Below are 25,362 nucleotides of genomic sequence, written 5' to 3' on the forward strand. Positions count from 1 at the left end.
TCCGCCTACATCTGCATGCATTCTGCATACCCTATCTTTAACATTGGGTATGCAGGCCATGCGAATGTATGCGGATGCCTCCACATGCGTCATTTTGAAGCTGCACCGACCGCAACAAAATGCAACATGTTGCGTTTGATGCAGGTCAGCGCAGCCTCAAGATGACGCATGCGGAGGCATCCGCATACATTCGCATGGCCTGCGTACCCAATGTTAAAGATAGGGTACGCAGAACGCATGCAGATGTAGGCGGAGCTGAAGGAAGAGGCGCGGCAGTGGGCGAGGCTTCACAGAGGAAGAATTCTACCATCCGCAGCCTTGCCAAACGCTAGTGTGAAGCTAGCCTTAGTGCAGTGATAATCCTGCTGCCAATGCTTATAATTTCTGATGCTCATTAATTTAGGCCGGATTAACAAGTTAAATAAGTAAAATAGCTAAAACCTATATACAGTACATTGCCCTGAAAATGTGTGATGAGTCAACATGTGATACTTTACTTATTTATATACCAAAATGGTCTTCAGAGCAGTAAAATCCATCGCTTCGACGGACAAACGGTTACATGTTTTTGTGAGATGTGTAATTGGTTTTTATCGTTACCGCTCCTCACAACCTGGGCGGATGTTCTGCACTGTAAAACCTACTTGAATACCATTCATGGAGGATCTTGCACATAGAAGACTTTCCCGGCTATCTACCTACCATACTGAAAGCAGTCTCTTCCCGTGTGGACACGAACAACCACTTTTATTGTCCAGAGAAGAGCATATGAAAGTCACAGAGAATCTGACTCTTATCTGTAAAATACAGCATAGAGATGGCAAACAGAGAGACCCCGGGGGATGTGAAGGAGCGAGGTGGAAATGGGAGAAGGAAGATCTTGAGAGCCATTGGGGTGTAAAGGAAAGAATTTAAAAAAAAAAAAAGGAAGGAATGATTCAGGGCGGTAAAAGTGCAGAGGAAGGCTAGGAAGAAAAGAGTTTACAATGCAATGGAAAATGAGTAATATGTCTTTGCAAAATGTAGAAGATTATGGTATATAGCCCATATATTTATTTCTTCACCTTACTGAATGGCATAAAAAGCCTGCTAATTGAATAAAGGGCATTAGAAAAACCTGCATCCAGATTGTTGCTGGTGCCCAGATCAAAAGATATAGACTATTATAAGCCCAGCTAAATCTAGACTCAAATTAGATGGGAAAGCTTTGAAAAAAAAAAATGAAAAAAAAGGACACAGTCAATTTTCAAAGAAATGACACCAGCCTCAGCAGGTCCAAGAGATCACCTATTTTAAAGTAAGTACACCAGCCTTGTCAGGTCTGGGATGATTATTTTTTTTTAAATTAATGAACGCATTGGAATCTGGAGACAGATCCGCCTGAAATGCGCTCTAAACCTGAAATCGATTCATGATCAGATCCTAAATGTATTATGCAAATCACTCGGTGGTTTCTATGGCAGCTTTGTCATCAGAATCACTGCTCTAAGCAAACCCTTCATCTATCTCAATATTCCTTTCAGTCTGGTACAAAGAGTCCCTGAAACCTGAGCTGCAGTTAGAAAAAAAAATGTTTTGTGGCTTAGCTGTTTCTATATTTTCCAGAGACATTGATGAAAAGTAAATGTACACATCATCCAGTGGGTAAAGGACCCCATAAATATTAGATTAAAGTTAACTAAATCTAAAACGGAAAGTCTACTGGGTCCTTACGACTTTCAACATCATCTAATGGTGGAGATAAGGATCGGATAGTTTGAGATTTTTAATCTGAAAGTGGGCAGATGAATAAACGATTGTCGGCTGAATGAACGTTCATTCGGCAATGGCCCCATACACACTTAAAGGGGTTTTCCCACAAACAGAAGTTCATATGAATCAATAGATCTTGGAATAATAATAATTTCCACAATTGGATGTGTTTAAATAAAATGTTCCTGTGCTGAGACAATCTTATAACTGTGCCCCTGCTGTGTACTGTGTAATGGCCGTGTCTGACCGTACAGGAACATTGTCTGATCATACAACAGCTCCTGACCAGGGAAAGGATGCAAAAGAGTATACAGACAGGATATTTTGGAATCACAGCTGATTCTTTTTGTGAAGCAAAGCATTTCCTTGTTTGTTTTTATACAATGTTATAATTCAAATAAATCATTATTTAAGATCTCATGCTGTCCTGTCTATATACTCTTTTGCTTCCCCCCTGCTCAGAAGCTGCAGTATGATCAGACCATGTTCCTGTATGGTCAGACACGGCCATTACACAGTACACAGCAGGGACACATTTATAAGATTATCTCAGCACAGGAACATTTTATTTAAACACATCAAATGGTGGAAAATATTATTATTCTAAGATCTACTGATTAAAATTAACTTTTGTTTGTGGGAAAACCCCTTTAAGATTACATCAGAGGATGATGTACACAGGTTGTATTTAGTGGTTCAATGTGGGGAGGAAAGATCATTGGCTGAAAATATCCAAAATGTCCAACTACGAACATTCATTCCATGAATCCAACCGACGATCGTTCGTTATAGTCGAAATTGGTAATTTCCATCAACTTTTCCATCCGCATGCCAATCACACGTTAGATAGCTGTGTGTAGAAAGGTAATTCGGTTGACAGTTAGTTTACATCTTCTCCCGTGTTTGCGTGTGTTTCCTCCGGGCACTCCGGTTTCCTCCCACACTCCAAAGACAATACTGATAGGGAGTTTAGAGTGTGAGCCCCAATGTGAACAGTGATGATAATATCTAGAAAGCACTGTGGAACGAGATGGTGCTATATAAGCATAGTAATAAATGTCTACCAACTTCCTGAAACACAAACTCTCGTTCCTGTATCCTCAATCTGAGATCTGCTGCCAGAAACATCGGATGTCGGCTTATCTCTCCATTGAATAAAAAGATCAGGCAGTTGACTTTCAACCGCCAGATCCTTATGTCCCCTTATATAACCTGTTGGAGGACAATCAGGAGGCCCCACCACACACAATGGACCATTTGCTGATCTTGTTGGAATTTTTGCATTTTTATGACTTATCTAATGTGTGTCACGGGAGTTTGTCCTCATAGAATGACTGTTCACACCAAGTACAGGCGCTCGGTGCACGCTTGGAGAGGCTAAACAGTTCAGTGCTGCTCATTTTCCTTCCATCTCTGCCCCTTCTATTGGGATTGACAGCTCTGTCTTTATAGAGCCACAGAAGGGTGGAGGTAGATGGAAAACAAGTAGGCGAGAAGGTGCGCGGAATGATATGACCTCACCAAGAGTGCCCCGAGCACCCATACTTGGTTTGCACAGTCATTCTGTGCTGACAGGTTCCCTTTAACACCTGATCCTTTTGCTCTCAGCAGAGATAAACCAACAATAGAGTCATCTGGCCAAGGCACACTCCACTCTCACCACTGACGCCAATGTTCACGAGTATGGTGGAGTCAGGAGAGAGAACTCTAACAGGAACCTCAAAATGTTAACTCTTCAGAAATCTTTGCCGTAGAGTATAATGCATACATTTCAGGGTTATGCAATGTGATGTTAGAAACAAGTTCTCTATTCCATAAGGAAGCCCTCAGGCTACTGCATGATTAATGAGGAAGGTTTTTTTTTGTTGGACTGTAACCCTTCTTCTGCTTCTTTCCAAAACTTCACTTCTTGACTTGAATTTATCTTTTACATCTTGTTTCGCCCCATCTCTTGTCTCTTCTATTGCATATTTTAACTTTTTTTTTTCCATCTTAGTACCAAAAATGCTAATTTAATTCCCTCGAGTACTCTCTGTTCATTTTTAGTGTTCTAGGTCCCAGTTTTTCTTCCATTCAACCACCTTTTTTTTACCATTTTTTTCTGTCGTTCTCATCCCTTCTTATTTCCCTTTTCTCCTAAACATCTCTTGATTTCCAGTCCTGTGCTCTCCCATTAAAGTCTAATTAACATAATTTGCATAATGCTTGCTCATTATTATGTTCGGAGGAGTCAGGTGACAGGGAAAGCAAGATAATAGGGAGGGGGCGAGAGGAGGAGAGGAAAGGAAAGGAGAGGAGAGGAGGGCGGTTGGAGGGGAAAGTGACTGGTGGGAAGAAGAACCTGAGAAAGAGACTGGAAGGGAGGAAATGAAATTTATACAGTGATACCTAACCCTTTCCATCACCGATCCCTGTGGAGTATAATATGATATTATTTAAACAAGCAGCTACTCACCTTCAATCACACGATCCTCTGCATGAAAACATGGAGAGAGGAAAAAAAAGATGAGTGTTACAATTAATAAAGGAGATAAGATGCAGAAAATTACAATGATAGAAGGACAAAGAGCGGCTTAACATTTTTCTAGTTCACAGTCTTGCCTATTATTCGTTTTTTTTCTCATTCTTTAATTCTCATACTTTCAGCAATGTTTTACAGCGATGTACATGAATCCCCCCGTCATCACTTCCCCTCTACGATGTGCTTTTCATCTACACTCCGTTCCTCTGTATCTCGCAGTTCTGTTTTGCTGTTTTGACCTTCATCCTCCTCCTTGCCCCTGGACTACCACCACCTCAGGCTAATGTTCATCCAGCCAGCTGAGCCCCCTGGAGGAGATCCCCCCCTCCCGTTCTATGGATATGAATAGACCAGTAGACCCCAGGCTGAGAATCAGTGTCACTGCTGGTGACATCCACAAGGGACCACAAACAGGGAGGAGGGGGTCGGATTGCAAAAAGTGATTGAGAGGGAAAAAAAAAAGGAAAAAAATAACAAACACAACAGAGTCTCTGTGGAAGGGAGGACTAAAAAGAAAGATGATGAAAGAAGAGAGAAAGCAATGTTGCACAGATAGAGCGATAGAGGAGGCGGTTGTTTATAAAAATAGAATTATGGGCAGATAGCGGGAGAAAGGAGGAGGGCCACCAGTCACGTAGTTGCCTGACAGCACACAATGGGAAGAGCTGCGATAGTCCACATGCTGGGAGCTTTCAGGTATTCTCAATTGATCTCAGGTTTTAGGTTTTTAGTAAAATTACAGTAAAATAAAAACTTTTACAACCACAGCTGCACTGCCACATGATTCAAATCCCTAGGATTATGTCTGGTCCACTTAAAGAGGATCTGTCATTCTCCATAAATTTGTAAGTTTTTTTAACCTGGTCTAAATGCCGCTGTTCTCCCAAATCAGGTGTTGTTTTTCTTTTGAGTCTGCGAATCTCTGTTCCGGAGATATGGTCTTCTCTTCCCTTCCCTGTGTATAAATCTAGCCTTTTTGGCCATCTGGGCGTGATTTTCAAGATTACGCCCATAGAACAGCTGAGGATCATGCCCACTATGCTAAAAAGACAGCATTTATTTACAGAGAAGAGGGGGCCATATCTCAGGAATGGAGAGGAGCAAGAACAAAAAAAAAAAAACAGAGCCTGATTCGGAAGAATAGCGACATTTACACCAGGCAAGACATTTACGAATTAATGAGACAGATCCTCTTTAAACTTCGATCAATTCCTTATTTCTTTTGAGAAGTCTCGTTTAAGAAAGGAAGAGTAATCCTAATTGTAACCCCATAGCAATCAATTTTCATCGATGCAATTCATATGTCAAAAGTAAATGTAAAATAAAAACTATAATCCCTTCAATTCAAGTTACAACTTCTATTCAAATTTAAAAATATTATATTAATTTGACAAATCATTTGACCCATAATACTAAGTTAATTCATTTATACTTTTACTGAGCTATAAATCTGCATACAGTGCAAAGCCCGCCAAAAATTACAAGCAGGGTCATCCATACACCATTGAACCCTTGAAGACACCAATTGTAGTGTGTCATTCAAATATTATAAACAAAATATAGTACTTCTACACTCATAAAAGCTTTTCACAAAGTGTAAAGCAAGGAAAAAAGTATGCGGAGGGTCATCCAGTCATCCATAGACCCTTGAAGGCAACAACTGGCATGCTTCATTCTAATATTTTGAAAGTGTAGTTGATGTACTCCTACACTCATAAAGACTTTGCACAAAGTGCAAAGCCAGTGAAGAATCAGAAGAAAGGTAATACAGTAATCCTCTTCGGTGTCCGATTCTTCTCCTTCCTTGAGAGGCTGGGGGACTGAATTCACCTGCTTTCTAGAGCCCAGGTACCTGGGCTATAATTGACCTAGCTCCAGGTAGTGCCGGAGCCCCCAACATGTAGAAATGAGCAACAGCCCCCTGTGTCACCTGCACCATCGACTGCTCTCACATAGGAGGTCTGGAACCCTAAGGACAGTCTGATCTCCTGGGGGTGGTAGCTGTTATGAGATGGTGGTTTAGGAGCAACATGGGACGTGCTCTGGAGGAGGTGGTACCTGTACTGACCGCAGTTCCCGAGCTAAACACAACACTAGAAGTAGCCGTGGGATGTTCCTGTCACTCCCTAGACACCTCGTCACAGCCGGAGGACCAACTACCCCTAGAGATAGAAACAGGAAAGCTATCTTGCCTCAGAGAAAATTCCCAAAGGATAGGACAGCCCCCCACAAATATTGACTGTGAGTGGAGAGGGGAATGACATACGCAGAATGAAATCAGGATGTAGCAAAGGAGGCCAGTCTAGCTAGATAGATAGAACAGAACAGAATACTGTGCGGTCAGTATTAAAAACTAGAAAAATCCACCACAGAGTTTACAAAAATCTCCACACCTGACTAAAGGTGTGGAGGGTAAATCTGCTTCCCAGAGCTTCCAGCTAAACCGAACAGATACATAATGACAAGCTGGACCAGAAAAAACATAGAAAGTGCAGAAAGATAAAGTCCACAACAAGTGGACTGCAAAAGAACAAAGCAAGGACTTATCTTTGCTGAACTGGTCAGAATATCAGGGAAATCCAAGCAGAGATGTGAATCCAACCAGGAACCATTGACAACTGGCACAGGCTGAAGGATAGAGCCAGGCTAAATAGCTGTTATGATCCTAGTGGCAAGGATCACAGGTCGGACTAGCTAAGTAACTGAACAGACTACTAGCTCTGGGGAAGTGGTAACTAGATTGACCGCAACCTGATCCTATCCGCAAACAACTATAGGCAGCCGTGGAACGTTACCTAAAAATCCTAGACGTCTCGTCACGGCCTGAGAAACTGACTATTCCTGGAGGGAAAGTAAGTCCTCACTTGCCTCAGTGGAAGACCCCAAAGATATAGAATAGCCCCCCACAAATATTAACGGTGAGTTAAGGGGAAAGCACAAACGCAGAGATGAAATCAGATTTAGCAAATGAGGCCCGCTAATACTAGATAGCAGAAAATAGGAAGAGAACTGTGCGGTCAATGAAAAACCCTATTCAAAATATCCACGCAGAGATTGCTTGAGCAATTGCGGGGGAAGCAACTCCGTACCCCAGAGCTTACCAGCAAAAAGAAATCACATGTTAGCAAGCTGGACTAGACTCATCATACACAGAAATCATATTGCAGGCAGATGAGCAAAAAATATTCAAACAGAACTTAGCTTATCCTGAAGAGGCAGAAAACGAGATAATCAGGAGTAATCAGAATAGCACTGAATACATTGACAGCCGGCAACAAGTGGAAGTGCAGGGCTAAATAGGAGCCTCCCTGGTGAATAACGAGGCAGCTGATCCAGCAGACCCGCAGGATAATAAACCAAACCACCAGGGGGAGCCAAAAAAAACAAAGTCACACAATACCATCTGTGACCACAAGAGGGAGCCTGAAAACGGAGTTCACAACAGTACCCCCCCATTGAGGGGGGGTCACCGAACCCTCATCAAAACCCCCAGGGCGATCAGGGTGAGCCACATGGAAGGCACGAACCAAATCGGCCGCATGAACATCAGAGGCGACAACCCAGGAATTATCCTCCTGACCATAGCCTTTCCACTTAACCAAATACTGAAGCCTCCGTCTAGAAATACGAGAATCCAAGATCTTCTCCACCACGTATTCCAATTCTCCCTCAACCAGCACAGGGGCAGGAGGCTCAACCGAAGGAACCACAGGCACCACATACCTCCGCAACAACGACCGACGGAACACATTATGAATAGCAAACGATGCCAGGAGGTCCAAACGAAATGACACAGGGTTAAGGACTTCCAAAATCTTATAAGGACCGATAAACCGAGGCTTAAACTTAGGAGAGGAGACCTTCATAGGAACAAAGCGAGAAGACAACCACACCAAATCCCCAACGCGAAGTCGGGGACCCACACAGCGACGGCGGTTGGCAAAGCGCTGAGCCTTCTCTTGTGACAGCTTCAAATTGTCCACCACATGATTCCAAATCTGATGCAACCTATCCACCACAACATCCACTCCAGGACAGTCAGAAGACTCCACCTGACCCAAGGAAAAACGAGGATGAAACCCTGAATTACAAAAAAAAGGAGAAACCAAAGTAGCAGAACTAGCCCGATTATTAAGGGCAAACTCGGCCAATGGCAAAAAAGTCACCCAGTCGTCCTGATCAGCAGAAACAAAACATCTTAAATAGGTTTCCAAAGTCTGATTAGTGCGCTCGGTTTGGCCATTCGTCTGAGGATGGAAGGCCGACGAAAAAGACAAATTAATGCCCATCTTAGCACAAAAGGTCCGCGAAAATCTAGACACAAACTGGGATCCTCTGTCGGAAACAATATTTTCAGGGATCCCGTGCAAACGAACCACATTTTGAAAAAACAGAGGAACCAACTCAGAGGAGGAAGGAAACTTAGGCAAGGGCACCAAATGGACCATTTTAGAAAAACGATCACACACCACCCAAATGACCGACATTCTCTGAGAGACAGGGAGATCTGAAATAAAATCCATGGAAATGTGCGTCCAAGGCCTCTTCGGGACAGGCAAAGGCAACAACAAGCCACTGGCACGAGAAAAGCAAGGCTTAGCCCGAGCACAAATTCCACAAGACTGCACAAAGGAACGCACATCCCGCGACAAGGAAGGCCACCAGAAGGACCTAGCCACCAAATCTCTGGTACCAAAAATCCCAGGATGGCCTGCCAACACCGAAGAATGAACCTCGGAAATAACTCTGCTGGTCCATCTATCCGGGACAAACAGTCTCTCCGGTGGACAACGGTCAGGTCTATCCGCCTGAAACTCCTGCAGCACTCGTCGCAAATCTGGGGAGATGGCAGACAAAATCACCCCTTCTCTGAGGATACCAGCTGGCTCTGAATCACCAGGAGAGTCAGGCACAAAACTCCTAGAAAGAGCATCAGCCTTCACATTCTTCGAACCAGGCAGGTATGAGACCACGAAATCAAAACAAGAGAAAAACAACGACCAACGAGCCTGTCTAGGATTCAGCCGCTTGGCAGACTCGAGATAAATCAAATTCTTGTGATCAGTCAAGACCACCACACGATGCTTAGCTCCCTCGAGCCAATGTCGCCACTCCTCAAATGCCCACTTCATAGCCAACAACTCCCGATTACCAACATCATAATTCCGCTCGGCAGGCGAAAACTTTCTTGAAAAGAAAGCACATGGCTTCATCACAGAGCCATCAGAACTTCTCTGCGACAAAACAGCCCCCGCTCCAATCTCAGAAGCATCAACCTCGACCTGGAAAGGAAGGGAGACGTCTGGCTGACATAAGACCGGAGCCGAAGAAAACCGGCGCTTCAGCTCCCGAAAGGCCTCCACAGCCGCAGGAGACCAATTAGTAACATCAGAACCCTTCTTGGTCAAATCCGTCAATGGCTTAACAACACCAGAAAAATTAGCGATGAAGCGACGGTAAAAATTAGCAAAACCCAAGAACTTCTGAAGACTCTTAACAGAAGTAGGCTGAGTCCAGTCATGAATAGCCTGAACCTTGACTGGGTCCATCTCAATAGCAGAAGGAGAAAAAATGAAACCCAAAAAAGAGACCTTCTGGACTCCAAAAATACATTTTGAACCCTTCACAAATAAAGCATTGGCACGCAGGACCTGAAACACCATCCTGACCTGCTTAACATGGGACTCCCAGTCATCCGAAAAAAACAGAATATCATCCAGATACACAATCATAAATTTATCCAGATATTCGCGGAAGATGTCGTGCATAAAGGACTGAAAGACAGAAGGAGCGTTAGAAAGTCCAAAAGGCATCACCAAGTACTCAAAATGGCCTTCGGGCGTATTAAATGCAGTTTTCCATTCATCACCCTGCTTAATACGCACAAGGTTATACGCACCACGAAGATCTATCTTGGTGAACCAACTAGACCCCCTAATGCGAGCAAACAGATCAGATAACAATGGCAAAGGATACTGAAATTTGACCGTGATTTTGTTTAGAAGACGATAATCAATACAAGGTCTCAAGGAACCATCCTTCTTAGCCACAAAAAAGAACCCCGCACCAAGAGGGGAGGAGGAGGGGCGAATAAGTCCTTTCTCCAAAGACTCCTTTATATAACTCCGCATAGCAGCATGCTCCGGCACTGACAAATTGAAAAGTCGTCCCTTAGGAAACTTACTACCAGGAATCAAATTTATAGCACAATCACAATCCCTATGAGGAGGTAGAGAACTGAGTTTGGGCTCATCAAATACATCCTGGTAATCTGACAAAAACGCAGGGACCTCAGAAGGAGTGGATGAAGCAATTGACACCACAGGAGCGTCGCCATGAATTCCCTGACAACCCCAACTTGACACAGACATTGCTTTCCAATCCAGGACTGGATTATGAGTCTGCAACCATGGCAGGCCCAACACGACAACATCATGCAAATTATGCAATGCAAGAAAGCGAATCACCTCCTGATGAACAGGAGTCATGCACTTGCGCGATCAATCTGAATGGCCAGAGTCATTGACTCATTCAGACCTGCAGGCGTAGGGAACCCCACCATGACATTCTTAATGGCTTCAGAAAGACCTTTTCTGAAATTTGCAGCCAGGGCACACTCATTCCATTGAGTAAGCACCGACCATTTCCGAAATTTCTGGCAGTACACCTCTGCATCATCTTGCCCCTGAGAGAGGGCCAACAACGCTTTTTCAGCCTGGTTCTCAAGATTAGGTTCCTCATAGAGCAATCCAAGGGCCAGAAAAAACGCATCCACACTGAGCAATGCAGGATCCCCTGGAGCCAATGCGAAAGCCCAATCTTGAGGATCGCCACGCAAGAAAGAAATAATAATCTTAACTTGCTGAACAGAATCCCCAGAGGAACGAGGTTTCAAAGAAAGAAACAACTTGCAATTGTTCTTAAAATTCAGGAACCTAGATCTATCTCCAGAAAATAACTCCGGAATAGGTATTCTAGGCTCTGACATAGGACTGTGCACAACAAAATCCTGAATACTTTGTACCCTTGCAGCAAGATGATCTACACTGGAGGCTAAACTCTGGATATCCATATCAGCAGCTGAACTCAGAGCCACACCAAGATTAAGAGGAGGAGAGAAGCCAGACACACAGCAGCTAGACACACGGCAGCAAAAAAAAAAATATATATATATCTCCAAGCTTCTTTTCTCCTGCTTCTGCCATGCAATTAACACTTTATAGGCCGGCTGTACTGTTATGATCCTAGTGGCAAGGATCGCAGGTCGGACTAGCTAAGTAACTGAACAGACTACTAGCTCTGGGGAAGTGGTAACTAGATTGACCGCAACCTGATCCTATCCGCAAACAACTATAGGCAGCCGTGGAACGTTACCTAAAAATCCTAGACGTCTCGTCACGGCCTGAGAAACTGACTATTCCTGGAGGGAAAGTAAGTCCTCACTTGCCTCAGTGGAAGACCCCAAAGATATAGAATAGCCCCCCACAAATATTAACGGTGAGTTAAGGGGAAAGCACAAATGCAGAGATGAAATCAGATTTAGCAAATGAGGCCCGCTAATACTAGATAGCAGAAAATAGGAAGGAAACTGTGCGGTCAATAAAAAACCCTATTCAAAATATCCACGCAGAGATTGCTCGAGCCCCCGCACCAACTAACGGTGCGGGGGAAGCAACTCCGTACCCCAGAGCTTACCAGCAAAAAGAAATCACATGTTAGCAAGCTGGACTAGACTCATCATACAGAAATCATATTGCAGGCAGATGAGCAAAAAATATTCAAACAGAACTTAGCTTATCCTGAAGAGGCAGAAAACGAGATAATCAGGAGTAATCAGAATAGCACTGAATACATTGACAGCCGGCAACAAGTGGCAGTGAAGCAGGGCTAAATAGGAGCCTCCCTGGTGAATAACGAGGCAGCTGATCCAGCAGACCCGCAGGATAATAAACCAAACCACCAGGGGGAGCCAAAAAACCAAAGTCACACAATACCATCTGTGACCACAAGAGGGAGCCTGAAAACGGAGTTCACAACAATAGCCGAACCAGAAAGACAATCAGTGGAAGCAGCTGCTGACTACTAAATCCAAGGAGCAGCAGTACCACTTAAAACCACCGGAGTGAACCCAAGAGCGGAATTCACAACAGTACCCCCCCCCCTTGAGGAGGGGTCACCGAACCCTCACCAGAGCCCCCAGGCGAATCAGGACGAGCCAAGTGAAAAGCACGAACCAAATCAGCGGCATGGACATCGGAGGCAACAACCCAAGAATTATCCTCCTGGCCATAACCCTTCCACTTGACAAGATAATGAAGCCTCCGCCTCGAAAAACGAGAATCCAAAATTTTCTCCACCACATATTCCAACTCCCCATCAACCAACACCGGGGCAGGAGGATCAACAGAGGGAACAACGGGCACCACATATCTCCGCAACAAAGATCTATGGAAAACATTATGGATGGCAAAAGAGTCTGGAAGGGCCAAACGAAAAGATACCGGATTGATAATCTCAGAAATCTTATAAGGACCAATAAACCGAGGCTTGAACTTAGGGGAAGAAACCTTCATAGGAACATGACGAGAAGATAACCAGACTAAATCCCCCACCCGAAGCCGGGGACCAACACACCGACGGCGGTTAGCAAAACGTTGAGCCTTTTCCTGAGACGTCAAATTGTCTACCACATGAGTCCAAATCTGCTGTAACCTGTCCATTACAGAATCCACACCTGGACAATCAGAAGGCTCAACCTGCCCTGAAGAAAAACGAGGATGAAAACCAAAATTACAAAAGAAAGGCGAAACCAAAGTAGCCGAACTAGCCCGATTATTAAGGGCAAACTCGGCCAACGGCAAGAAAGCCACCCAATCATCCTGGTCAGCAGACACAAAGCATCTCAAATAGGTTTCCAAGGTCTGATTAGTTCGCTCAGTTTGGCCATTTGTCTGAGGATGAAACGCCGAAGAAAAAGACAAATCAATGCCCATCCTAGGACAAAAGGTCCGCCAAAACCTTGAAACAAACTGGGAACCTCTGTCAGACACAATATTCTCCAGAATGCCATGCAAACGAACCACATGCTGAAAAAACAATGGAACCAAATCAGAGAAGGAAGGCAATTTAGGCAAAGGTACCATATGGACCATTTTAGAGAACCGGTCACAAACCACCCAGATAACAGACATCTTCTGGGAAACGGGAAGATCCGAAATAAAATCCATGGAAATATGCGTCCAGGGCCTCTCAGGGACCGGCAAAGGCAAAAGCAACCCACTAGCGCGGGAACAGCAAGGCTTGGCCCGGGCACAAGTCCCACAGGACTGCACAAAAAAACGCACATCCCGCGACAAGGAAGGCCACCAAAAGGACCTAGCAACCAAATCTCTGGTACCAAAAATCCCAGGATGACCATCCAACACCGAACAATGAACCTCAGAAATTACCTTACTTGTCCATCTATCAGGAACAAACAGCTTCCCCACAGGACAGCGGTCAGGTTTATCAGCCTGAAATTCCTGAAGCACCCGCCGTAAATCAGGGGAGATGGCAGAAAGAATCACCCCTTCCTTAAGAATGCCAACTGGCTCAAGGACTCCAGGAGAATCAGGCAAAAAACTCCTAGAGAGGGCATCAGCCTTAACATTCTTAGATCCCGGAAGATACGAGACCACAAAATCAAAACGGGAGAAAAACAGGGACCATTGAGCCTGTCTAGGGTTCAACCGCTTGGCCGACTCGAGGTAAATCAGATTCTTATGATCGGTCAAGACCACAACGCGGTGCTTGGCTCCCTCAAGCCAATGTCGCCACTCCTCAAATGCCCACTTCATGGCCAACAACTCCCGATTGCCGACATCATAATTGCTCTCCGCAGGCGAAAATTCTCTGGAAGAAAAGGCACACGGTTTCATCAAAGAACCATCAGAACTCCTCTGAGACAAAACGGCCCCTGCCCCAATCTCAGAAGCGTCAACCTCAACCTGAAAAGGAAGAGAAACATCCGGCTGACGCAACACAGGGGCAGAAGTAAATTGGCGTTTAAGCTCCTGAAAGGCCTCAACAGCCGCAGAGGACCAATTCGTCACATCAGCGCCTTTCTTCGTCAAATCGGTCAGGGGCTTAACCACACTGGAAAAGTTGGCAATGAAACAGCGATAAAAATTAGCAAAGCCCAAAAATTTCTGAAGACTCTTCACAGATGTGGGTTGAATCCAGTCATGAATGGCTTGGACCTTAACAGGATCCATTTCTATAGACGAGGGAGAAAAAATAAAACCCAAAAAAGAGACCTTCTGAACTCCAAATAGGCACTTAGACCCCTTCACAAATAAAGCATTATCACGAAGGATCTGGAATACCATCCTGACCTGCTTCACATGAGACTCCCAATCATCGGAAAAAATCAAAATATCATCCAAATACACAATCATGAATTTATCAAGATAATTGCGGAAAATATCATGCATGAAGGACTGAAATACAGAAGGAGCATTAGAGAGCCCGAAAGGCATCACAAGGTATTCAAAATGGCCTTCGGGCGTATTAAATGCAGTTTTCCATTCGTCACCCTGTTTAATACAAACAAGATTATATGCCCCTCAAAGGTCAATCTTAGTAAACCAACTAGCCCCCTTGATCCGAGCAAACAAATCAGAAAGCAAAGGTAAAGGGTATTGGAATTTGACCGTGATCTTATTAAGAAGGCGATAATCAATACAGGGTCTCAAGGAGCCATCCTTCTTGGCAACAAAAAAGAATCCCGCTCCCAATGGTGACGAAGATGGCCAAATATGCCCCTTCTCCAAAGACTCCTTAACATAACTCCACATGGCGGCATGCTCTGGCACAGACAGATTGAAAAGTCGGCCCTTAGGGAACTTACAGCCAGGAATCAAGTTAATAGCACAATCACAGTCCCTATGTGGAGGAAGGGAACTGGACTTGGGCTCATCAAATACATCCTGGAAATCCGACAAAAACTTCAGAAGAGGGGGAAGAGGAAATTGACATCAAAGGAACATCACTATGTACCCCTTGACAACCCCAACTAGTCACAGACAGATTTCCAATCCAGCACCGGATTATGTCCCTGTAACCATGGAAAACCCAGTACAACAACATCATGCAAATTATGCAGCACCAGAAAACGGCAATCTTCCTGATGTGCTGGAGCCATGCACATGGTCAGCTGAGTCCAATACTGAGGTTTATCCTTGGCCAACGGTGTAGCATCAATGCCCCTCAAAGGAATAGGGCTCTGCAAAGGCTGCAAGGAAAAACCACAGCGCATGGCGAATTCCAAGTCCATCAAGTTCAGGGCAGCGCCTGAATCCACAAATGCCAAGACAGAAAAGGACAATAATGAGCAAATCAAGGTCACAGATAAGAGAAATTTAGGCTGTACAGTACTGATGGTAACAGACCTAGCGACCCTCTTAGTACGCTTAGGGCAATCAGAAATAATGAGCAGAATCACCACAGTAAAAACAAAGCCTATTCTGGCGTCTGAATCCCTGCCGTTCTGCTCTAGTCCAAATCCTATCACATTGCATAGGCTCAGGACTCTGCTCAGAGAATACTGCCATATGGTGCACAACTTTGCGCTCGCACAGGCGCCGATCAATCTGAATGGCTAGAGACATAGATTCGCCCAAACCAGCAGGCGTGGGGAACCCCACCATAACATCTTTAAGGGCTTCAGAAAGACCCTTTCTGAAAATTGCTGCCAGAGCCTCCTCATTCCATTTAGTGAGCACAGACCATTTTCTAAATTTCTGGCAGTATACTTCTGCCGCTTCCTGACCCTGACACAGGGCCAACAAGGTCTTTTCTGCATGATCCACAGAATTAGGTTCGTCATACAATAATCTGAGCGCTTAAAAAAAGGGGTCTACATTAAGCAATGCCGGATCCCCTGATTCAAGGGAGAATGCCCAGTCCTGAGGGTCACCACGCAGCAGAGAGATGACAATTTTAACCTGCTGAATGGAATCACCAGAGGAAAGGGGTTTCAAGGCAAAAAACAATTTGCAGTTATTTTTAAAGTTCGAAAACTTGGATCTGTCCCCAAAAAACAAATCAGGGGTTGGAATTCTAGGCTCTAAAGCCGGAGTCTGGACAACATAATCTTGGATACTCTGTACTCTTGCAGCAAGATGATCCAAACGAGTATACAAACCCTGAACATCCATGCCAGCGCCAAAATCCTGAACCACCCAGAGATTAAGAGGAAAAAAAAAAGACAAAACAGACTGCAGAAAAAAAAAATGGCTCAGAACTTCCTTTTCCTTCTTTTGAGATGCATTTAAATCATTTTTGGCCAGTTGTACTGTTATGAGCTGGTGGTTTAGGAGCAACATGGGACGTGCTCTGGAGGAGGTGGTACCTGTACTGACCGCAGTTCCTGAGCTAAACACAACACTAGAAGTAGCCGTGGGATGTTCCTGTCACTCCCTAGACACCTCGTCACAGCCAGAGGACCAACTACCCCTAGAGATAGAAACAGGAAAGCTATCTTGCCTCAGAGAAAATTCCCAAAGGATAGGACAGCCCCCCACAAATATTGACTGTGAGTGGAGAGGGGAATGACATACGCAGAATGAAACCAGGATGTAGCAAAGGAGGCCAGTCTAGCTAGATAGATAGAACAGAACAGAATACTGTGCGGTCAGTATTAAAAACTAGAAAAATCCACCACAGAGTTTACAAAAATCTCCACACCTGACTAAAGGTGTGGAGGGTAAATCTGCTTCCCAGAGCTTCCAGCTAAACCGAACAAATACATAATGACAAGCTGGACCAGAAAAAACATAGAAAGTGCAGAAAGATAAAGTCCACAACAAGTGGACTGCAAAAGAACAAAGCAAGGACTTATCTTTGCTGAACTGGTCAGAATATCAGGGAAATCCAAGCAGAGATGTGAATCCAACCAGGAACCATTGACAACTGGCACAGGCTGAAGGATAGAGCCAGGCTAAATAGCCGAGCCAGAAAGACAATCAGTGGAAGCAGCTGCTGACTACTAAATCCAAGGAGCAGCAGTACCACTTAAAACCACCGGAGGAAGCCCAAGAGCGGAATTCACAACAGGTAGCGCCATCTTGAGAAGCCTTAAGGAGCCTCTCCTAGGTCCGTTCATTTCAAAAGAAGGGATTCATCCTCCTGCCTTACTTCTCAGATTACACCTGTTGTGAACTCTGTTTTTGGGCTCCCTCTTGTGGTCACAACTGGTACTGTGTGAGTGCTGTCTTTGGGCTCCCTCTGGTGGATATTTGTGTCAGTCTGCAGGTCTAGGCTGGATCAGCTGTCTTGTTATCTGTTAGCTGTTTCCTATTTAGTTCACCTGGACTCTCAGTTGTTGCCTGCTGTCAATGTCTTCAGTGCTATTTTGGAGCTCTCCTGCAGTCCTTCGTTATCAGTCTCTTCAAGAGAAGCTAAGTTTTGCTTGGTTCATTTTTTGACCATCAGTGGTCATATGTTTTTTGGTTTATTTTTGGTTTCTTTTCGAGCTTGCTAATATGTGATTTCCTTGCTTGCTGGTAGCTCTAGGGGGCTGAGTTTCTCCCCTCACACCGTTAGTTGGTGTGGGGGTTCTTGTATTCTCAGCGTGGATATTTTGCATAGGGTTTTTTACTGACCGCACAGTTCCCTATCTGTCTTCTGCTATCTAGTATTAGCGGGCCTCATTTGCTGAATCTGTTTTCATTTCTACGTTTGTGTTTTCCCCTTACCTCACCGTTATTATTTGTTGGGGGCTTCCTATATCTTTGGGGTGATTTCTCTTGAGGCAAGTGAGGTCTTTCTTTCCCTCCAGGAGTAGATAGTTTCTCAGGCTGCGTCGAGACGTCCAGGATTTTAGGCACGTTCACCGGCTACCTTTAGTGTGTTGGTTAGCATCAGGTTTGCGGTCAGTCCAGTTACCACCTCCCTAGAGCTCGTGTTTATGTCATAAACTTAGCTAGTCCGTTTTGTGATCCTCAGCCATTAGGATCATAACAGTACAGCAGGCCCGAAAAGTGTTTAATGCATCGCAGAAGTGGGATAAGAGAAGCCCTGAGTACAATTTTTTTTTTCTTTTTTCCTCTCTATCTTTGCTGCAGTCTGTCCAGCTTCTCTCATCCCCTTAATCTCTGGGTGGTTTTGTGTTCAGCTGCAGACATGGATATTCAGAGTCTGACTTCTAGTGTGGATCATCTTGCTGCAAGGGTGCAAAGCATTCAGGATTTTGTTGTTCATAGCCCTATGTCAGAGCCAAAAATACCTATTCCTGAGTTGTTTTCTGGAGATAGATCTAGGTTTCTGAATTTTAAGAATAATTGTAAATTATTTCTATCTTTGAGACCTCGTTCCTCTGGTGATTCCGCTCAGCAAGTTAAAATTGTTATCTCCTTGTTACGTGGCGACCCTCAAGATTGGGCCTTCTCTCTGGTGCCAGGCGATCCTGCATTGCTGAATGTGGATGCGTTTTTTTCTGGCGCTTGGACTGCTTTATGAGGAACCTAATCTTGAGAACCAGGCAGAAAAGGCTTTGCTGGCTCTTTCTCAGGGCCAGGATGAAGCTGAGGTGTATTGTCAAAATTTTCGGAAATGGTCGGTGCTTACTCAATGGAATGAGTGTGCCCTGGCTGCAAATTTCAGAGAAGGTCTTTCTGAAGCCATTAAGAATGTTATGGTGGGGTTTCCCACGCCTGCAAGTCTGAATGACTCAATGGCTTTGGCCATTCAGATTGATCGGCGTTTGCGGGAGCGCAAATCTGCGCACCATCTGGCGGTGTTTTCTGAACAGAGACCTGAGTCTATGCAATGTGACCGAGTTCTGACCAGAATTGAGCGATAAAATCATAGACGTCAAAATGGGTTGTGCTTTTACTGTGGTGATTCAACTCATGTTATCTCAGCATGCTCTAAGCGCGTTAAAAAAAATCGCTAAACCTGTCACCATTGGTACTATACAGCCTAAATTCATTTTGTCTGTTACTTTAATTTGTTCTTTGTCATCCTACTCGGTTATGGCTTTTGTGGATTCAGGTGCTGCCCTGAATCTGATGGATTTGTCGTTTGCCAGGCACTGTGTTTTTGTCCTGGAGCCTTTGGAATTCCCTATTCCACTGAGGGGAATTGATGCTACACCATTGGCTGAGAATAAGCCTCAATATTGGACTCAAGTGACCATGTGCATGACTCCTGTGCATCAGGAGGTGATTCGCTTTCTTGTGCTGCATAATTTGCATGATGTTGTCGTGTTGGGTCTGCCATGGCTGCAGGCCCATAATCCAGATCTGGATTGGAAAGCTATGTCTGTGTCAAGTTGGGGTTGCCAGGGAATTCATGGCAATGCTCCTTTGGTATCAATTGCTTCTTCCACTCCTTCTGAGGTCCCTGAGTTTTTGTCGGACTACCAGGATGTATTTGATGAGCCCAGATCCGGTGCCCTGCCTCCTCACAGGGATTGTGATTGTGCTATAAATTTGATTCCTGGTAGTAAGTTCCCTAAGGGACGACTTTTTAATTTGTCTGTACCAGAACATGCCGCAATGCGGAGCTATATAAAGGAGTCTTTAGAGAAGGGACATATTCGCCCGTCCTCCTCCCCTCTTGGTGCAGGATTCTTTTTTGTGGCCAAGAAGGATGGTTCTCTGAGACCTTGTATAGATTATCGTCTTCTAAATAAAATCACAGTCAAATTTCAGTATCCTTTGCCATTGTTGTCTGATCTGTTTGCTCGGATTAAGGGGTCCAGTTGGTTCACCAAGATAGATCTTCGTGGTGCGTATAACCTTGTGCGCATTAAGCAGGGGGATGAATGGAAAACAGCATTTAATACGCCCGAAGGCCATTTTGAGTACTTGGTGATGCCTTTTGGACTCTCTAATGCTCCTTCTGTGTTCCAGTCCTTCATGCATGACATCTTCCGAGAATATCTGGATAAATTTATGATTGTGTATCTGGATGACATTTTGGTCTTTTCTGAGGACTGGGAGTCCCATGTGAAGCAGGTCAGGATGGTATTTCAGGTCCTGCGTGCTAATGCCTTATTTGTGAAGGGCTCAAAATGTCTCTTCGGAGTACAGAAGGTTTCCTTTTTGGGTTTTATTTTTTCTCCTACTATTGAGATGGACCCAGTCAAGGTCCAGGCTATTCATGACTGGACTCAGCCTACTTCTGTTAAGAGTCTTCAGAAGTTCTTGGGTTTTGCTAATTTTTACCGTCGCTTCATTGCTAATTTTTCTGGCGTGGTTAAACCCTTGACGGATTTGACCAAGAAGGGTTCTGATGTGACTAATTGGTCTCCTGCGGCCGTGGAAGCCTTTCGGGAGCTGAAGCGCCGGTTTTCTTCGGCTCCAGTTTTGTGTCAGCCTGATGTCTCTCTTCCTTTTCAGGTCGAGGTTGATGCTTCTGAGATTGGAGCAGGGGCTGTTTTGTCGCAGAGAAGCTCTGATTGCTCTGTGATGAAGCCTTGTGCTTTCTTTTCAAGAAAGTTTTCGCCTGCCAAGCGGAATTATGATGTTGGTAATCGGGAGTTGTTGGCTATGAAGTGGGCATTTGAGGAGTGGCGACATTGGCTCGAGGGAGCTAAGCATCATGTAGTGGTCTTAACTGATCACAAAAATCTGATTTATCTCGAGTCTGCCAAGCGGCTGAATCCTAGACAGGCTCGTTGGTCGTTGTTTTTCTCCCGTTTCGATTTCGTGGTCTCGTACCTGCCTGGTTCGCAGAAGGTGAAGGCTGATGCTCTTTCTAGGAGTTTTGTGCCTGACTCTCTGGGAGTTTCAGAGCCAGCTGGTATCCTCAGAGAGGGAGTGATTTTGTCTGCCATTTCCCCAGATTTGCGACGAGTGCTGCAGAAATTTCAGGCGGATAGACCTGACCGTTGCCCACCAGAGAGACTGTTTGTCCCAGATAGATGGACCAGCAGAGTTATTTCCGAGGTTCATTCTTCGGTGTTGGCAGGCCATCCTGGGATTTTTGGTACCAGAGATTTGGTGGCTAGGTCCTTCTGGTGGCCTTCCTTGTCGCGGGATGTGCGTTCCTTTGTGCAGACCTGTGGGATTTGTGCTCGGGCTAAGCCTTGCTGTTCTCGTGCCAGCGGTTTGCTTTTGCCTTTGCCTGTCCCGAAGAGGCCTTGGACGCACATTTCCATGGATTTTATTTCGGATCTTCCAGTCTCTCAGAGAATGTCTGTCATCTGGGTGGTGTGTGATCGTTTTTCCAAAATGGTCCATTTGGTGCCCTTGCCTAAGTTGCCTTTCCTCCTCCGATTTGGTTCCTCTATTTTTTCAGAATGTGGTTCGCTTGCGCGGCATCCCTGAAAATATTGTGTCTGACAGAGAATCCCAGTTTGTGTCCAGATTTTGGCGGATCTTTCGTGCTAAGATGGGCATTGATTTGTCTTTTTCGTCGGCCTTCCATCCTCAGACGAATGACCAAACCGAGCGAACTAATCAGACCTTGGAAACTTATTTAAGATGTTTTGTTTCTGCTGATCAGGATGATTGGGTGACTTTTTTGCCATTGGCCGAGTTTGCCCTTAATAATCGGGCTAGTTCTGCTACTTTGGTTTCGCCTTTTTTCTGCAATTCTGGTTTTCATCCTCGTTTTTCCTCGGGTCAGGTTGAGCCTTCTGACTGTCCTGGGGTGGATTCTGTGGTGGATAGGTTGCAACAGATTTGGAACCATGTGGTGGACAATTTGAAGTTGTCACAGGAGAGGGCTCAGCGCTTTGCCAACCGCCGTCGCGGTGTGGGACCCCGACTTCTTGTTGGGGATTTGGTATGGCTGTCTTCTCGGTATGTTCCTATGAAGGTTTCCTCTCCTAAATTCAAGCCTCGCTTCATCGGTCCTTATAAGATTTTGGAAATCCTTAACCCGGTGTCATTTCGTTTGGACCTCCCAGCGTCGTTTGCCATTCATAACGTGTTCCATAGGTCTTTGTTGCGGTGGTATGTGGTGCCTGTGGTTCCTTCTGTTGAACCCCCTGCTCCGGTGCTGGTTGAGGGCGAATTGGAGTACGTGGTGGAGAAGATCTTGGATTCTCGTATTTGTAGACGGAGGCTTCAGTATTTGGTTAAGTGGAAGGGCTATGGTCAGGAGGATAATTCCTGGGTTGTTGCCTCTGATGTTCATGCGGCCAATTTGGTTCGTGCCTTCCATGTGGCCCATCCTGATCGCCCTGGGGGTTTTGATGAGGGTTCGGTGACCCCTCCTCAAGGGGGGGGGTACTGTTGTGAACTCTGTTTTTGGGCTCCCTCTTGTGGTCACAACTGGTACTGTGTGAGTGCTGTCTTTGGGCTCCCTCTGGTGGTTCTTTGTGTCAGTCTGCAGGTCTAGGCTGGATCAGCTGTCTCGTTATCTGTAGCTGTTTCCTATTTAGTTCACCTGGACTCTCAGTTGTTGCCTGCTGTCAATGTCTTCAGTGCTATTTTGGAGCTCTCCTGCAGTCCTTCGTTATCAGTCTCTTCAAGAGAAGCTAAGTTTTGCTTGGTTCATTTTTTGACCATCAGTGGTCATATGTTTCTTGGTTTATTTTTGTTTTCTTTTCCAGCTTGCTAATATGTGATTTCCTTGCTTGCTGGTAGCTCTAGGGGGCTGAGTTTCTCCCCTCACACCGTTAGTTGGTGTGGGGGTTCTTGTATTCTCAGCGTGGATATTTTGCATAGGGTTTTTTACTGACCGCACAGTTCCCTATCTGTCTTCTGCTATCTAGTATTAGCGGGCCTCATTTGCTGAATCTGTTTTCATTTCTACGTTTGTGTTTTCCCCTTACCTCACCGTTATTATTTGTTGGGGGCTTCCTATATCTTTGGGGTGATTTCTCTTGAGGCAAGTGAGGTCTTTCTTTCCCTCCAGGAGTAGATAGTTTCTCAGGCTGCGTCGAGACGTCCAGGATTTTAGGCACGTTCACCGGCTACCTTTAGTGTGTTGGTTAGCATCAGGTTTGCGGTCAGTCCAGTTACCACCTCCCTAGAGCTCGTGTTTATGTCATAAACTTAGCTAGTCCGTTTTGTGATCCTCAGCCATTAGGATCATAACATACACCCTAATACCAGCGATAATGCCCCTCCATTTTGAGGAATGTGATCTTTGTTTCAGCCATCAGCTTTTGCAGCCTTCGAGGCAAGTGTTCCATCTCTACTGCCCACTGGTTCAATAAGATGTGAAGATGGGTCCCAAATTCCTTCAGTGTCGATTGTACGTAACCTCCTCCTGGGATGCCATCTCTTGGAACCTTGCAGCTAGCGGGCCTGCTACCATGTCTCCAGCCATGGTCCTGGCTCACCTTCTTCTCCCTTCCGACCAGCCTAGGCCTCGCAGTCTGCTCACCAGTTGCTGGATCCTGGCTCTCCCATCTGCAGTCCGCAAGAACCCCAGCGGTGAATACTGCGCCCTGGGTTCAGGCCTTGCTGGTTATGGGAAAGGGGCCGATTCCATACCATAGGCTACTACCACCTCTGCTGTCTTGCCAGCTTGGTCTGTCTCCGATATTCCTCTGATTGCTCCCTCTGTAGTCTCACGGCCTTCTGCCATCTTTGTTTCCTTGTCACCCACTACGGACATTAGACTATATAGATTACTAATTTAATCCAGAAAAAAACTGATGCTTTTTTTGAGTATTATATGCCACCGAAATGTAAAACACATCACGTAATACTCTATGGATAACTAATTGAATCCAGAAAATTTTTATATTTAATATATTTAGCAATGAACTGCAATTCCCTAAGCCCTGCCTAGAGGCTGTATTCTGTCACTCTTCCTGATATCTGATACAAACAGAACACCACAAGATTAGCCCTAATAATAATAATAATAATAATAATAATAAAGGACTATATAACCCAAGAGAAAGAGAGGAGCTCAAGTCCAAAGATTTTTGTATAAAAAGGGTATAATTTTATTACAACAATCCATATTGTATATCATTACATAGTAAATACATTATAAATATCCATAGTCTTAGAAATTCAGCAGAAAAAGAACAGGTGAAAAGGATCAGTGAATGCGCCAGATATCACCACATATCTAAATGATAAGTGCAACGTGCAATATTATTAGTCCGGGAAGAGAAATAGTCAGGAAGGAGAGGTAACATACACCCAGAGGTGCAGATGTATAGTCGTAGGGGGATTAGTGTCCAGCTATACCCTAACCTTCCATATCCGAGAACTCTTACCCATCATGTAGTGACCACTGGCACTCCACCAGGGCTGCACGGTGGAGTGCCAGTGGTCACCACATGATGGGTAAGAGTTCTCGGATATGGCAGGTTAGGGTATAGCTGGACACTGATCCCCCTACGACTATACATCTGCACCTCTGGGTGTATGTTACCTCTCCTTCCTGACTATTTCTCTTCCCAGACTAATAATAACGCACGTTGCACTTATCATTTAGATATGTGGTGATATCTGGCGCATTCACTGATCCTTTTCACCTGTTCTTTTTCTGCTGAATTTCTAAGACTATGGATATTTATAATGTATTTATTATGTAATGATATACAATATGGATTGTTGTAATAAAATTATACCCTTTTTATACAAAAATCTTTGGACTTGAACTCCTCTTTTTCTCTTGGGTTATAAGGTTTGCATGTTGGAGTGTCCGTTTTCTCTATTGTTCTGCTCTGCTCATCCATAATGTTGAGCATGTGTGGCAGACAATTACATATGTCTCCCGTGGTGGTCTGTCTATATCTATAATAATAAGGACTATTAGTATCATGGTTCAGCATCAGCACCAGTATCAACACTAGAAGACTCCTATTTGTTAAACTGTGCACACACAGGCCTGGATAATTGCTCTCTCCCTCCAATCAGAACTGTCCCTGAGCTGTGGAATGGTGTCAGTGAGCCGTGGTGGCGCCGTCCTTTCATAACCTCTGATGAGGCAATGCGGCCAGCCAATCACAGATTGCCACTACCAAGGTGGCTATGGCATTACAGTGACTGGCAGGAAATCCCCGCATGCTTATTGGCTGTGTAATAGGTGCAAAACATGCGAGTCAGTGATTCGAGCTTCAAATCTGAGCACCAGCCAATGCTTGTTGAGTGCCGAGCATATCCAAGCACCCAGATATTCGAGTG

General features: G+C 44.8%; 1 protein-coding gene across 21 annotated transcripts in view; it reads right to left on the reverse strand.

The window, feature by feature from the left end:
• NRXN2 (neurexin 2) overlaps positions 1-25,362 on the reverse strand; it is an 845,479-nt gene that overhangs the window by 547,455 nt on the left and 272,662 nt on the right. For all 21 annotated transcript variants that reach the window (XM_077287299.1, XM_077287320.1, XM_077287316.1 and 18 more), the window contains exon 4: positions 4,208-4,225. In XM_077287299.1, coding sequence (XP_077143414.1) covers positions 4,208-4,225 — 18 coding nt within the window. The remainder of the gene's footprint in view (positions 1-4,207; positions 4,226-25,362) is intronic.

Source organism: Ranitomeya variabilis, chromosome 2 (genome assembly GCF_051348905.1).
Source record: "Ranitomeya variabilis isolate aRanVar5 chromosome 2, aRanVar5.hap1, whole genome shotgun sequence".
NCBI classification, from domain to species: domain Eukaryota; kingdom Metazoa; phylum Chordata; class Amphibia; order Anura; family Dendrobatidae; genus Ranitomeya; species Ranitomeya variabilis.